Below are 16,186 nucleotides of genomic sequence, written 5' to 3'. Positions count from 1 at the left end.
AGAGAAAAAAATAAGAAAAAAACCATTTAATTACCTGTCCACTGTATATGATGCAACCTATAATAAAAGTAAATGCAAATTATGTCATAAATAAAGACATGGTCATGTTCAGGTAAGATAATAAACTTGGATACAGAAATATTAATTATAGTATATATATTATCTTTACGGAATTGCTGTCTGTTTTATTTAGCTCGACTTATTCACACTACCAATCTCCATATGTGATTCTTGATCCCCCTGCATATGAGAAATCCACAAAAATCAGCTTTTCACCTGGAGATTTTAATAATTTACATTAATTTGCAGTGCTAGTCCAAAAAAAAGCAATTAGATGCTTGTTATACACCTGCAGACAGGTGGTCTATAGGTGATGTACCGACTGTCACAGACATTTCCACAATTTCAGAAAACCAAGATGGAGCAACTTAAAGGGAGCTTTGGTATTTTTCAACCTGGACCCTCTATTTTTCCATGTTTTTGTGTCTAACTCAACACACAATGGGGACAACAATTTCTGAAACAGGTCCAGTATTGAGGGAGAGAGACGTCAGCTTCTTATGGGCTGCAATATGTTGCTATTGGGGCAAGCTCGCACCGACATTTACGTCCACTAAAAGTGCTTGTTTTTGCCATGACAGGCTCTGATTGTTATTATAAGTGTCTGACATTATGGAAAGAGTCTCGTTCAAGGAGAAGTCTCGTTCTGAAATCTGGCGAGGTGACGTGTTGCTGGAAGACAATGGTGGAATAGTGGAATCCATGGTGGAAACGTGAGTGCCAGTCGGGCAGAGATTGTTGTGTTGGAGTACAGAAAGCGTAGCTTAGTGTTATCTAAAATATTTTCAATGTCATAGCTGAATATTTAGATGATTTCCACAATGTTGATGAGGTCTTTGAAGTCCATGGCCGCCCGTATTTATTTGAGTCAGAGTATACGGCTATTTAGATTTCACAACGAGACTTCTCCTTGAGCTGGACTTGAACACAATAAACAGACTGGATCAAGTAAAGGTTAAGAAAAAGGTTTTATTCCTATGTAGGGTCCTCGTTTTGCGGCTGCCCTTACAACGTTATCCCTCAATACTGGACCCATTTAAGAAATTGTTGTCCCCATTAGTCAGTTAGACACAAAACTATGGGAAAAAATAGTTTCCAGGTAGAAAAACACCAACGTTACCCTTTAATGTTTTGATTGTACGGCAGGAAATGAGTAAGGTGTCGTTGTCATGGTCAACACTATTGGTGATATTATCTTTAAAGTTTCATTTAGTCTGATATAATTTGTGGATTTAAACTGACCTGACACTGGGTCAGTCATTACAAACTCAAAGAACTACATTTTCTATTTGAATGAAGATCCAAAAGTTTCCAAAGATACCAAATACATCAAGTTGAATTTTGGAGAAATGCATCTAAAATGATGCTAAAGACATCCAGAATATTTCCATTTGATCGAATGCTGCAGCCACAACATAAAATCTTGGGTTTGAATATTTTCAGATGATTTTCAACCTTAAAGCTCCTCAAGGTAAAAATCTTATATTATTACTATTATTATTATATTATAAATGTTAATAATATTCTACAGACGTTGCTTCTCACCTGGTGGTATGTACTTGGATAACTGTGTCTTGGTGTTCGTGATGTATGACACTGTATTAAGAGAAGCTGTAGGTGTGGCCAAGTCCAGTCTGGTAAACCTAGAACAGCAACATGAGGGATTATCATCACAATGTTATGATTCATATAATTATGTATACATAATCAATATAAAATATTATTTAAAAGAAAAAAAACCATATGAACTCACAGTGTTCTGTATGATGAACAGGAAAGATTTCCCTTCAAATACAGAAAACAAAGATTATTACCTTCAACAAGCTGTGCAAAATGTACGTTACAAAATAAAGAGGAATCATCTTTTTACCTGGGGGAGAATTATGATGAGGTAAACCAGGAACAGCTGCAAATCCCTCTCATCAGGAGACTCAGTCAGGTGATCAAAGATTGTATTTATGATGGCGTCTTTCTCCAGCGACGAAGGAAGAATCAGCAGCAGCAGCTCTGCACTCTGAAGCGGAGTCAGGAGTTGTAGGACCTCCAGCTACATGGAAAGGATGGAACCAATAAAGTTTACTGCTGCTGAAAATATAACAAGGTAATTCTAAATCCTTCATGTCAGCAGAAATCTTACAGGTTTGAACTGTGGGTTGAGCTGAAGCATCTCTTTGACGGACAAAAACTGTGAGAAGGGACCCAGATTCTCCATCAGCCACTCTGCACTGCCGTTGGAGACAGACACACAGCCGGGACCTGGACCAAGTCGTGAGGATAAAGAAATATCTGTAAATGCTAACATATTTTTCAACTTATTGTTTTTGAAAATAGTCACACACAACTCAAGAACCACTTACAAGGGCTGTCAAAGCAACAATAACGCAATAATAACACGCAAATACGTGTTAACACCACTAATTTCTTCAACGCATTAACGCAACTTGCAATTTTTAGGTTGGAGAGGAGTCAGTTTTAAAGCTGGAGTGAAACAAGAAAAAACCTAAGGAATCCGTTTGTACCAACCATGTCATACTAGCTTGTCGAGAAGGAGGTTAAATAACGCTCCAAACTCATGCTAAATTTTGGTGAGGAAAAACTGTCATGGCCATTTTCAAAGGGGTCCCTTGACCTCTGACCTCAAGATATGTGAATGAAAATGGGCTCTATGGGTACCCACGAGTCTCCCCTTTACAGACATGCCTACTTTATGATAATCACATTCAGTTTGAGGCAAGTCATAGTCAAGTCAGCACACTTACAGCTGTTGTTGCCTGTTAGGCTTGAGTTTAGCACGTTATGATTTGAGCATATTTCTTATGCTAAATGCAGTACCTGTGAGGGTATCATTGTTTAGTTTGTTAATTGATTTACAATAATAAATATGCATACATATTTGTCCACTCCCATGTTGACAAGAGTATATTAAATACTTGACAAATCTCCCTTTAAGGTACATTTTGAACAGATAAAAAATGTGAGTAAATATGTGTGTAAATATTTGAGTCGATTCACAGCCCTACCACCTACATAAAACAAAAATGGGAAAGGGAAACTAACATCTCTAAAAGACTGGTATGATATAATTTATGAAATTTCTATAATGGAAAGAATCACCTTCTCCACGAGGCATCAGGAAACTAAATTTGACGAAATTTGGGAAAAGTAGAAAATGTATAATTCCCCAAAACGTCCTTCTTTTGTTTAAATTTGTGTATTTATTTTTTCTTCATCTCAAATGAAAAACACTTCATGTTACAATTTTGTGTTATATTTTGACTTTTTAAAAAGCTTTAAAAAAATTGGATCATTCTGTAAAAGTAAAGCAAAACTGTGTGAACTGCTGCTGTAATGTAATCCCAAATAATGGAAAAAGAAAAAAAAAGAAAATAGTCACACAGCGTTTTAGTCATTCAGATCGGGCAGCGAGTACCTGAGTGTGGTCGCGACAGGAAAGGGACGATGAAATCCTCGGCGACCACTACTTGTTGCCTTGTGGATATGTTGTCAAAATGGTGGATAAATTCCTGCAGTCTGAAAATAAAATCAAGGACAGAGTGAAAAATATTTTTTATTAATTGAATGATAAAAATGGTCTAAAAATCATGAGGTTGTCACTCTCATTACACACTAGAAAAAAAATTATGGATAGATGAAAAACATAAACGACGCTCTGCTCCTCATCACCAATGGGGCAAAAACAAAAAAGAATTGCCCTGAAAGTGACACCACCAGACCATGTTGTAACCTAAATCAAACAAATGGGCTGTATGGTGGCCGTTTACATCTTAAAGGAATACAACACCCACAAAAAAATGCCCATTTGTATATCAATTACTTGCCCCGTGATACCTTGAATTCTTGAAGAAAACTTTAAAGGGACTGTTTGTAATTTTTTAAGCGTATAAATGTACCGGGTCGGGACACATGCGCGCTCGCATATGCGCGTTCGCGTGTGGCCGCTGCCTCTCCTCCTCTGCCTGCTCGCCTTCACTCAGACAGCGCGCGTTCTTGCTCAGCTCGCTCCACCTCTAGACGTGAACGCGCGCTCACTCCACACTGCAGAAGAGTTAGTTTAGCTCTGAGAATATCTAGTGAATGTACAGGGGACGTTTGTGCAGAAATAACTGCTGCAGCTCCTCCAGACCAACAGAGGTTTCCCGTGTCTTGTGAAGTGACGGGGTTCTGCAGAGAGAAACCTTACCGTCTGGTTACCGACCGGGTGCCGGTGTCTTCCTGCTCATTCCGGCTGCGGGCGGAGAGAGCAGGGAGACACGCTGTGCTGAGGCCTGTGCTGAGGCAGGAAAAGCCAACGCTTGCGCGTGTTTATAGTCATTTGCATAGTTATTAATGGGAGGAGACAAGGCGAACCAAGTGGCACGTGCAGCTGCGCTCAATTTCACGTTAATTGGGATGTATAAAGGAAAGGTACAAGCCAGGAACAGGCGTACGGACGGTTTTATACATGTGGGAATTTCTGTGCTTACGTACTTTTCCAATTTTCCTAAGTACGCCATCTTCCAGTGTGAAAATACATGAGGCCCCTGGTGTATTTAGTTTGTGTGCTTTCTCTCTTTCACTGAACTGAAACGGTGACATCAGTTGTGTGAGAGTTTGTAAACGGATGTTTTGATATAGTTTTGCTGTTGTTAAACGAGGCCACGCCTTCGCCCAATGTCACCTTTCTCCGTTTTCTTCAAGATTTCAAGGTAACACGGGGTGAGTAAGTGATATACAAATGGTCATTTTGTGAGTGAAGTATTCCTGTAAGCCAAAAACAGCAAACTAGATACAAACAGGAAGTGTGAAATACAGTAACGTGCATGTTTTAAATGCAAGAGGATCTGCAATGTAATATTTAATCACTTACATTAGCTGGTATGAATGACAGCTGAGGTTCCTGCTGCTCAGACAGTGCAGGAACCTTACAGATGCAAACGGCAGGAACGCGCTCAGACGGCCGGAGAACCACTTCCTGATGACGCTGCTGTTCATCAGCTGCACGTCAGTCAGCATCGACACTCTAATCTCTCCAATCACGTCCAAAACCGCAGACGCAGATGGACCAACCATGGACTGTAGGAGAGATCAACTGATTCAATCATTATAGATTCTTTTAATTGGAGCAGGGTTATTATAGTAAACTAAAACGAAAATAAGCAGTGAAAAATATTTGTAGTCAACTGAAACTAAATAAAAACTACATTAAAACTAAACTGAAATGATATTGCCTGGTTAAAAAAACTAATAAAATTTAAAAAATTTAAAAAACGTGAATTTAGTCTTTTAGCTATAAAACATCAATACAGAAAAAAATGAGACAGCATGAATTTCCATCAGCTCTCTTAACTTAAACTGTCTCACATTCGTCATATACATACAGGTACATACATGAAACCACTTTTGTGATTTTTGAAGTGTGAATGCAATCGCCAGAAGTAAAAAGTAAAAACGTTAGGCTATAAGCAAACTACACCACGGTCACATGAGCGCGAGTACACACAACGAGCTTTAGTAGTCTCATTTAGCCACTTGTGAGCACCCGCCTTTTTTAAGACACATAAAGGCTTCAAAATTCACAAGTGGGATATTTATTGATGTATTTTATATCGTAGAACAAAATGTTAAAATCTCTTAAGCTTGTGTTAACCACAGACCTTATTTCAGTCATTTAACTAAAAACCATTCAAAAAACCCATTGACTTCCAGAAGAGGGAACCAGAAGTGTTAACATGCAAACTCATTTCCAGGTTTTAGGACTCATTCCTGCACCACTCTATATTGCGTGAAGATTAAACATTAAACACTATGGTCATTCCTACACAGTTCTCCAACCATGTATTTTGCATGTATATGTAGCTACATACTTCTGAGACATTACAGCTGGCCCTAACAAAACAAACTGAAATAAAATAAAATAAAAACTAATTGAAAGATCAAAACTATTATAACCTTGAATTAGAGCTTTTATTATATAGAGCTCAATCTTCTTTAAAGGTCCAATATTGTAAAAAGTGAGATTTTCATGTCTTTTATATTATAAAGCAGGTTAAAGTGCTATATAAATACTGTTAAACTATCAAAACGCTCAATATACGGAGAAATACGCACAGCCCGTATTCAGAAATTGTGCGTTTGAAACAAGCCGTTAGGATTTCTGTCCATTTGTGATGTCACAAATATACAATATACATAGATCATCACACGGTTTAAAACATAAACCTTCTAAATGTGTCCCAGTTTATTTCCTGTTGCAGTGTATGCAAATAACATCAGCTGACAGGAAGTAAACATGGACCCAAGCTGTTGCCTAGCAAAGCAATTCCGTTGCAATTCCGTTGAAATGCACTAAACCAGAGCTTTTCAGACAGAGGGTAAATACAGGTATATTCAGGCAGACCGTATGAGGAAAATAAAGTTTTTTTTTAACATTACAGCATGTAAACATGTTTTAGTAGAAACATAAAATATAAATATGAACCTGATAATAAGCATGATATGGGACCTTTAAACTGATTTGCAGTTTTTGGGACTGTTACATTTGAATGCTTCACTTTAACAAGTCCTGAAGAGAAGTTGAGGATGTTCATCAGAGGGTTAAAAAGATACCGACCGTGTTAGCCAACATGTCCAGAGCCGGGTCCAAGATGGGGGACAGCTTCGTCAGCAGCAGCTTCCACAGCACTTTGGACTGCCTGTTGAAACTAGGCAGACTGCACTTCAGAAGAGACACCAGCTGATTGGCTGTGAAGTTCTCCAGCTGTATGTGTGACACAGGAAGTGGTCATTTATATTAATGCACTATACTGTACATTATGTTATACTACATCAATACATCTTATATTATATTTTACTTTACATCCCACACTATATTATATTATACATATACTATTCTGGTGTACACTGTTATAGTTGGTATTACTGCTTTGCCTGAGATGGTATTGTAATAATATAATAGTTCAAGTACAACTCTGGTCATGGGCATGGGTCATGTATACTGCTTGCATTGTAATATTTAGTCAAATTGCTCTTTCATAGTTTCTACTTGTATTCTATTATTTTTATTTCATATACTTCTAATTATTTATTTATATTATTTTTATGGCCGTCAATTGATTAAAATATTTAATCGCATAATTGTCTGTAGTTAATCGCAAATTAATCTCATATTTTTTATCTGTTCAAAATGTACCTTAAAGGGAGATTTGTCAAATATTTAATACTCTTATCAATATGGGAGTTGGCCAATATGCTTGCTTTATGCAAATATATGTATATTATTATTGGAAATCAATAAACAACACAAAACAATGACGAATATGGTCCGGAAACCCTCACAGGTACTGCATTTAGCATAAAAAAATGGTCAAATCATAACATGGCAAACTGCAGCCCAACAGGCAACAACAGCTGTCAGTGTGTCAGTGTGCTGACTTGACTATGATTTGCCCCAAACTGCATGTGATTATCATAAAGTGGGCATGTCTGTAAAGGGGAGACTCGTGGGTACCCATAGAACCCATTTTCATGCACATATCTTGAGGTCAGAGGTCAAGGGACCCCTTTGAAAATGGCCATGCAAGTTTTTCCTCACCAAAATCTAGCGTAACTGTGTAGCGTTATTTTCCCCCTTCATGACTAGCTAGTATTATGTTCTTTACACTCTATCTTTAAAACTGAGTTAATGCGTTAAAGAAATCAGTGGCATTAAAACTTATTTGCGTCAACGCGTTGTTGTCACATTAACTTTCACCGCCCTAATTATTTCTTTATATATCTTTCTCTATGAATCTATGTTCTTATTTCTGCCTTTGTGCTGCTGCAACACCTGAAATCTTATCTTCTTTAGTGATTAAGCCAAACAGGCAGCATGTTGCATAGAAGCTATTCTCAGAAATAAACCCTTGTGTTTCAAATTTGACTTTGCCTCTTTACATTAGTCACCTGTGCACATGCATACGTCTCCAGGGGAATATTGCAGGGAACCACCATAGATGTGTTCAAGTGAGAGTGCAGGTCAGAGCTGTGAATACATGTAAAAAAGGCAAATACTGTACATGTCAGAAAAGAGACCACTGAAACAGATATTTGTAATTTTGGATACAAATCATTACAAATGGGATACCTGTTAACTCCTCTGCAGATGTTAGTACCTGTCAAAGAGCAGAGAAAAACTCACATGATTTTAGCACTGAAAGGACTTACAGTGATGTAATGAGTAATAAAATACGATCTCTTACCATTGGACTGGATTACTGGGCACTGTGGATGACAAATTTAATACATTTGAAAGAACATTACAATAATTCATCAGAAAAATCTAAACATGAAAATATATTTATTGGAAATATAAGTTGAGCAAATATAAAGAAATCTCACCGCGAAGTTTTTTGGCACGCACTCTGTACAAATCAAAACATATGAAGTCAGCTATTGTGTGCACACGATAACACTTATAATACACATGTGATCTCAAAAATAAAAATATCACTTTGTTTAAGGTTAACCTGTTTGTGTGTGTGTGTGTGTGTGTGTGTGTGTGTGTGTGTGTGTGTGTGTGTGTGTGTGTGTGTGTGCGTGTGTGTGTGTGTGTGCGTGTGTGCGTGTGTGTGTGTGTGTGTGTGTGTGTGTGTGTGTGTGTTTGTGAGAGAGAGAGAAAGAGACTGACCATCTGGCACCAAGTTTCTCAGTTGGTCTATGTAACCCCAGATGACTGCTTCCACGTTTTGTGGCAGAAGTGGTATTGCTCCGTACAATCTCTCAAAACTGACACAGAAATGAAGAAAAAACATGAAACATAAAGCATATAGAGAGGCCATGTACACCAACCATGGCTACACGTTTGTTTTATATATTAAGATATCATACAATGTCAGTATCTCCACTTTAAAACTGTCCTATGTTAAGAAGCGGAGGGGTGTTCTATCGCCCTGAAGGGATTTATTTCACAACAATGGCCCGCTAGCTGTACATTATCCCACTTATTACACAGCTACTTACTTAAGAAATCAATAGTTTGACACAAAAATGATCTGACATCAGAATTACGCCTCTAGCAACGGTCTGCTCTCTAGCGTTGCTAGCATCAGAGCACCTTTGTTTCATTATTACTCCCAAATGAACCAGTTTAACAGGCCTTTTCACAGCAGATATTTTGAAATGTAATTTCCGGGTAAACTATTACCTAACTAATTCCGTGTAATTAATAACATTAATTATGGCCCTGTTCCATTAAGCTGGGCCAGGAATGGAATGAAAATAGGTCTGATTGAAGTCGTGGCGTGGCGTTCCTGTAAAGCATGACAGTAACATCCGCTACTTTAATTAACTCATGTGTTACGGGAACACTCACTTCTTCTTCCTCTCTACTTTCTCAATGCACAGCTGATTCTGTTATTAGCCTACCTTACGTGCTTCATCGTAAAGACACAAAAAAGACAGCAGACAACAGTAAACCTAAATGAGCTTTAATCATATGTTATGACACGATCAATTGCTATCTTGTGGAGGCTATGTACATGTGGGTGTTCACGGTGGCAGTTCAAGCACACATATTTGGATATTGTGAATTTCTGCAAAGCCACCTCGCCTTCGGCAAAAAATGCAGCCCTACCCGAGATGTCTCCAGTATCCGAGGCAGCTCCTTCCTTTTGAAATTGTGCTATGTAGCTAGAAAAGTGAAATAACATTTCGCTACCAGCATCATTATATTATTAGCATCACTGGACTCGATGTTGAATTGCTTGCTAGAATCTAGCCAGCTAGCTAGCTAGCTTTGTTAAGATCGAATTGGTACAAATTACCTATGTTAATGTAACACTAAGCAAATAGTTAGCTATACTTTGTCGCATGTTTCATCAAAGTCATGTATAATGGTAAAATGATTTAAGATTTTGACAAAAAGTGAGTTAAATCATACTTAGAACCGAATGCATAATCACTGATTTGACTGACACGAAAAGAACAATAAAGATACTGAGCAAACAAAAGTCAGTCGCTACTGGGTGTTACTGTTCTACATAAACCAATGATCTATGTGTGCGTTCCTCAAGGGGGTTCTTGTCAAGCCCCCGAGGAAGAGCGCCGGTCGTTGATCCCAATTTTCGTAGTGACCCAACGGCGGTACTACAACTTCCGTGTCCGTCACGTGATGCCATTGGGCCTAAAAATACTTTTTCCCATAGACTTACATTGGGAAAGAGACGTCTGTAACTCAGCGGGTACATTTTTTTAAGTGAATCAACTTCCCAGTACAAACACTTGAATAGCCCTTATTTAAATCATTAGGTTCTAAAAGTCGCAAAACGCACTAATAGCTGAATCCAGAGTTATTTCCCTTCCTCCGTTCATGTGAATGAGACCCAGACCAAGGCTGGAGCGAGGGCTGGGAAGTGGAGTTAGCAAGCCGTGACAACAGCGTGACATTTTTGACCACATGACTGAGCCACGTGACCGAGCGGACACTACTGCGCCTGCGCCATGGGCCCAATGGATGCGGAAGATCGGCGGAAGATCCGTGTACTTTTCCAGACAGAGGTCAATTCATTTTGGCGTCATGCGCCACTGAGCAACTCTCATAGGAATGAACGGTGCCCTCCCTCCAACGCTGTATCCAGTTCTCTAAATACATTCATGGTGTTTACACTGCAATTACATGTCAAAATGGCTGCTGTGAAAAGGGCTTATTAGCGCCATGCAATGCAACGCAGCAATTAGAGATATTAGTTATTAGTTATTATCCACCTGTATTTGACACGTCAGAATGTCTGCTGTGAAAAAGGTCTAATGTAAAGATAATAACAAAATAAAATTTGGCTAGAGTTAATGGTGGTCAGTTATAAAAGCATCTGAAAGTACTCACATCTGTTGGTAGACCTCACAGGATACATTGGCCTGACAAATTGAATATTATACAATTAATCATCCAGTTCAGTTAAAAGTTTCTCCAAAAGCTTTAAAGTTATGTATAATTACAAAACCATTACCCCATAGATGTAATAGCGCAGGTAGCTCAGGACCTCTAGAAGTTTCCCGTCTTCAGGGTTCTCCAACAGGAAGTCAAATACTCGGTCGATAACAACGTCTTTCTCAGGTGGAGTAGGAAGAGGCAACAGCAGCAACTGTGCTATTTGTCTTGGAGACAAGAGGTGAAGAACCTCCAGCTGGACGAGAGACAAAAGAGGAGAAAGGATTAAAAATAAAGTAAAGGCTTCAGATAAGTGAGTTTGAGTCAGTGTTTTCCAGACTTACTCCAGAGAAGTTTGGGTTGAGTTTGTAGAAGTCAGTGATGGAAGGGACTTTTGAATAGACACCAAAGTTTTTGATCAGCCACTCTGCGCTGTTATTGGCTGAGGAGACACACTGGGGGTCTGAAACATACATGCAAAAATGAATGTATATTTATTAAAGGTGCTATTAATAATATTGATAACATTCAGACACTAGATGTCGCTTTCTCCCTCCTCGGTTCCATTGCATTTACTTCACAACAAGTTGTTGCCAGGCACTTACCTCAATCTCAGTTTCTTGCCACACTAACTGACGACACAGAGATACCACGTGATACCAACGTCATTTTACTATTGGCTCACAAGCCTTGTTAGAAGTTGGAACTAAAATATTTTAGATTCTGGTGATTATTTTGAAAAAGACTCAGTTATTTTGCTTTTCTGTGGTTCTTTTGCACCATTTTAAAGGCTGCTTCTTCTGCTAAGACTTTACTTACCAGAGTCGTTGTGATGCATCAGGAAGGGATAGATGAAGCTCTTATAGATGTTATAATTAGGGTAGGAATAACGCTCATATTTGCTGAATGCTGCCACACTGCACATATTGAAAAAGAAAAGAAACAAACAACATTTATTACACCATACTGTGTATGTGTGTGTGTGTGTGTGTGTGTCCTCACACCTGTGAACTCACATGGTTTGGAAAACTGGGCAGGAGAAGTTCTTGGTGCTGAGGCAGGACAGGAGGTCCGTGGGTACGTTGGGCAGGAGTGGCACCAGTTTGATCTGAAACCAGAGCTCGATGTAGTTCGGGTCCTCTAGGTGTTCCTGGGTCAGAGACGGAGGGTCCGCCTCGCCAAAGATCTGCTGAAAGTCGGAGGCCAACTCTTTGAAGTTCTACAGGAGGAAAAGGAAGCACTGATTTTAATTTAAACTGTTACAACAAACACAGATAAATTAATTTCTTGAAACATGAGTTTTATGGTGGAGGTTCTGTATGTCTAATTATCTATGAATGCTAAAAGCACTATGTATGGTGGTTTGTAACATTCAGCTTTAAAAACCTGATTATAAACTCTGATTGAAAGGTTTGTTTTCATCAGTAATGTCTGTATTAGGGCTGTCAAAGTTAACGCGATAATAACGCGTTAATGCAGATTTGTTTTAACGCCACTAATTTCTTTAATGCATTAATGTAACTTGAGATTTTTAGAAGATACTGGTATCATATGAAACTAAAGGAATCCATGTTATACTAGCTTGTTGCGAAGGAGGCTAAATAACGCTACGAAGTTACGCTAAATTCTGACGAGGAAAAACTGGAATAATTTTATTATTTAATATTTCAATAAAAGGGAAAACAATGAAAGCATTAGAGTGTTTTTTTAGGTTGATATACTCACCGCTGTGGACAACTCTTTAATCAGTAAGTTCAGACGTTCTGTCAGCTCTGCAATCAATCTCATGACCGTCTCCTCGGACATCGTCAGATTGCTACGAGCAGCACAGTGCAAAATATTGGCCACATTTGCCACCGCATCAGTAAGCTGGTAGGACGAAAAAAAGATAGGAATACAAGAGGCTCTTTAAGATGACTTTTCAAGCTGACGTTTGACAACAAGGAAATGTTGAGGCAAGTGTAAATACAAATTCTAAACATTCAAACTTAATTATATAAAACATGAAAGAATAAAATGAAGCCTCACCCCGCAAGGGCTATTGTCAAGCGTGATGCTACAGACGTCCTGGATTTCAGAAGTTTCATTGCCCATAATACCATGATCCAGATGGCTGCACACAAACAAGACACAAAAGCACATTCAATAGGCATTATAACATACCATCTTACAACACAGAAACATATCGACTGTCCTGGGGTGGATTGAGTGAACTGGTGTGGATTCTTGGCCACTAATGGGCAGAAGAACTTCACAACAAGCTGATGAACCCACACGGTTAATGCTAGAATGGATGGTCCCGAGGGACGAATATTCAGGGTTAGGATAGCCTAGCTCATCCATTCTAGCATCAATCAACCCACAACCTTGACACATTTTCTCTTTATGGAGGAAGAGTCCTAAAACCCAGAAATGAGTTAGCATTTTAGTAATTCCGATTTCCTCATCCGGAAGTCAATGGGTTTTGAGTTACTTGCCTGAAATAAAGTCTGTGGTTAACACAAACTTAAGAGATTTTAACATTTTGCTCTGCGATATAAAATACGTCAGTAAATTTAATGAATTTTGAAGCCTTTATGTGTCTTAAAAAAGGCGGTTGCTAACAAGTGGCTAAATGAGACTACTAAACGTCATCATGCCGACTTTACAGCCTCGTTGTGTATACTCGCGCTCATGCAGTCGTGGTGTAGTTTGTTTATAGCCTAACTTTAGCTTTTTACTTCTGCCGATTGCATTCACACTTCAAAAATCATCAAAGTGGTGTTCAGTTTTGGAGATTATCTTATGGAACAAAACCTGTAAGTATCAAATCTTGCGGGTTGGCCTATAAAAATATGTCATCCATGCACCACTCTATTTACTCTCCTTTTAACTTGTTTTGGTCTCCCCCACCTCCTTGAGAAAAATATCCGGGTCTTTAGCTACTAGATGCTTCACTTTCTTCTCTAGCTAGTTGCTAATTTTTGTTTTTGTGCAGTTTGGTGCTTGGCTGGAAAACAGCCGCTGCTGGAGACTTAACAGTAAAACTGAAACAATGAGCTAAAAGAGGCTAAAAAACTACAGCTACAGTTATATGATAAGCTAACTACTGCATTGCATTACATAACATTGCATTGCATTGCGGTAATTTTGTTTCCCACTTATTTCTATCTTTACTGACACATATGTAAAAAATAATATATGTAAAAAAATGAATGAATAGGCCTACTCAGGGATGAAGAATACTATTTCCAACATGTTAGCAAGCGTCTTTTTACACATTTAAAAGACATGAAGCAACATTAGCATTAATTTGGAGTCACCTGTCAAATCTAAAACTAATTTTATCATTTTAGCTCTGTTTTGGTCTCCACCAACTCTTGAGAAAAAATATCAGGGTCTTTAGATGCTAGATGTTGCAGTTTCTTCACTAGCTTGTTGCTAACTTTTGTGCAGTTTGGTAGCATACCGTGGGTTTATCAGAGCTTTTTTTGTTGCTGAAAACAGCTGTCTGCTGCTTCTGGAGACACCAAAACTGAAAGAATAAGCTAAAAGAGGCTAAAAACAACAGCTACAGTTTGATGATAAGCTATTTACTGCATTGCATTGCGGTAATTTTGTTTCCGACTTATTTCTATCTTTATTGACACACACTAAATAAAAAAAATAATATTAGGAAGAAATAAATGAATACTCAGGGAGGAAGAGTACTAATCTAAAATGTTAGCTTGACTTACAACACTTGGTAGAAAGCCAGTGTGATGTTTGGATGCATCAGGGCCTCGTTCGGAAGGAATCTCCGTAACACCGGCGTCACGACATGCTCATACCAATCCTCCACATTTGTCACATCAAACTTCGGTCCCTCTGGAACTGTAGATATATTTTTTGGCTGTATCGCGTCTGCCAGCTCAGCCAGTCCCCAGTTGATCAGGAACTGTGCCAGAGTGGTGCTTCTTATTTCTGACACATCCCTCTGGAGAAACACAACAGGTCAGGAGGAGTCATTTCACTTGGCTGGTGCATTCATCCGCATGTTGATTTATATATGTGTATGTGTGTGAGAGCTTGTACCTCTTTTGTGAAGGACACAAAGTCATGAACGAGGCGCCCAACGGGTTTGAAAACCGACATGAAGCCATTAACAACCTGTATGTGTGACAAAAGAGGAGTCTAAAATGAGATGCAAGACTGGAAATTCTTGGCTTCTTAAACTTGTAGTTTCCCCCATAGAGGCCCACAGTATTTCTGGATAAATAAAATATAAGTTTCTTTAAAGGAGCAGTGTGTTGGATTTAGTGGCATCTAGCAGTGAGGTTGCAGATTGCAACCAAATGAATACCCCTCCGCTCACTCCTCCCTTTCACAAGCGTGTCTGAGAACTATGCTTTCCTTCAGGTAACGTAAAAACATGAAAGGCTCTCTCTAGAGTCTGTGTTTGGTTTGTCCGTTCTGGGCTACTGTAGAAACATGGCGGACTCTGTGGGCACCCGCTCCCTATGTAGATATGAAGGACTCACCTAAGCTAACGAAAACATAACAATTCTTAGTTTCAGGTGATTAAACATGAATGAAATCATAGTTATGAATATTATATTCCATTTCTGCTAATAGATCCCACTACATCCTACACACTGTTCCTTTAAATCTGCATTCATTCATTTTTTGGCCATTTTGGGGGCAGCAAAATAATGGAAACACAACACTGACATTTTATCACCATATAAAGTTGATCCAAAAGTTGCCAAAAATGTCAGGCATTATTGGGATATATAATATTACCATATGATGTACAGGCAATTGTGTAGCCATAAAAAAGCACAGTATTTTGGATTTGATTTCAAATTATTACAGTATTCCTAACCATAGTAGTATTTCTATATTAACAATGAAACAACTGTGTGTGATGTCAAAGTGGTCACTTGTGTGATGAACCCAAGTCAAAGTGGACCCAAAAGTATCTTTTGACTTAGCAAAAGATACGGAGCAAGATTAGCATTAATTTGGAGACATGTTTCTATCCACTTGGTGCATGTAAATCCAATATTCACTCTCTGTTTTGGTCTCCACCAAATCTCAGGAAAACATCTGTCTCTTTAGCTGCTAAATGCTAAAAGCAATAGTTGAGCACTTGTATGAATTAAGCTAACAAGATATAACGTGTTAATTAGTGAACTAAAGCCTACCAGTAATGTTTCCAGCCATAAAACCAAAAGGAGTTAAAAAAAAAACATGTTAAATCAC

General features: G+C 38.5%; 1 protein-coding gene across 3 annotated transcripts in view; it reads right to left on the bottom strand.

Annotated features, from left to right (window-relative positions):
* The window catches only part of LOC141764496 (uncharacterized), a 43,012-nt gene that overhangs the window by 17,130 nt on the left and 9,696 nt on the right, over positions 1-16,186 (bottom strand). For all 3 annotated transcript variants that reach the window (XM_074629781.1, XM_074629780.1, XM_074629783.1), the window contains exons 10-31: positions 15,017-15,091; positions 14,680-14,918; positions 12,992-13,076; positions 12,689-12,832; positions 11,980-12,182; positions 11,783-11,880; positions 11,308-11,426; positions 11,043-11,219; positions 10,919-10,950; positions 8,726-8,823; positions 8,437-8,459; positions 8,298-8,319; positions 8,183-8,210; positions 8,002-8,080; positions 6,671-6,817; positions 4,928-5,133; positions 3,491-3,591; positions 2,198-2,316; positions 1,931-2,107; positions 1,814-1,845; positions 1,606-1,703; positions 35-57 (exon numbers count right to left, since the gene is read on the bottom strand). In XM_074629781.1, the coding sequence (XP_074485882.1) occupies positions 35-57; positions 1,606-1,703; positions 1,814-1,845; positions 1,931-2,107; positions 2,198-2,316; positions 3,491-3,591; positions 4,928-5,133; positions 6,671-6,817; positions 8,002-8,080; positions 8,183-8,210; positions 8,298-8,319; positions 8,437-8,459; positions 8,726-8,823; positions 10,919-10,950; positions 11,043-11,219; positions 11,308-11,426; positions 11,783-11,880; positions 11,980-12,182; positions 12,689-12,832; positions 12,992-13,076; positions 14,680-14,918; positions 15,017-15,091 (2,325 nt within the window). The remainder of the gene's footprint in view (positions 1-34; positions 58-1,605; positions 1,704-1,813; positions 1,846-1,930; positions 2,108-2,197; positions 2,317-3,490; positions 3,592-4,927; positions 5,134-6,670; positions 6,818-8,001; positions 8,081-8,182; positions 8,211-8,297; positions 8,320-8,436; positions 8,460-8,725; positions 8,824-10,918; positions 10,951-11,042; positions 11,220-11,307; positions 11,427-11,782; positions 11,881-11,979; positions 12,183-12,688; positions 12,833-12,991; positions 13,077-14,679; positions 14,919-15,016; positions 15,092-16,186) is intronic.

This window comes from Sebastes fasciatus, chromosome 3 (assembly GCF_043250625.1).
Source record: "Sebastes fasciatus isolate fSebFas1 chromosome 3, fSebFas1.pri, whole genome shotgun sequence".
NCBI lineage: Eukaryota > Metazoa > Chordata > Actinopteri > Perciformes > Sebastidae > Sebastes > Sebastes fasciatus.
This window is presented reverse-complemented; position numbering and strand designations above follow the sequence as displayed.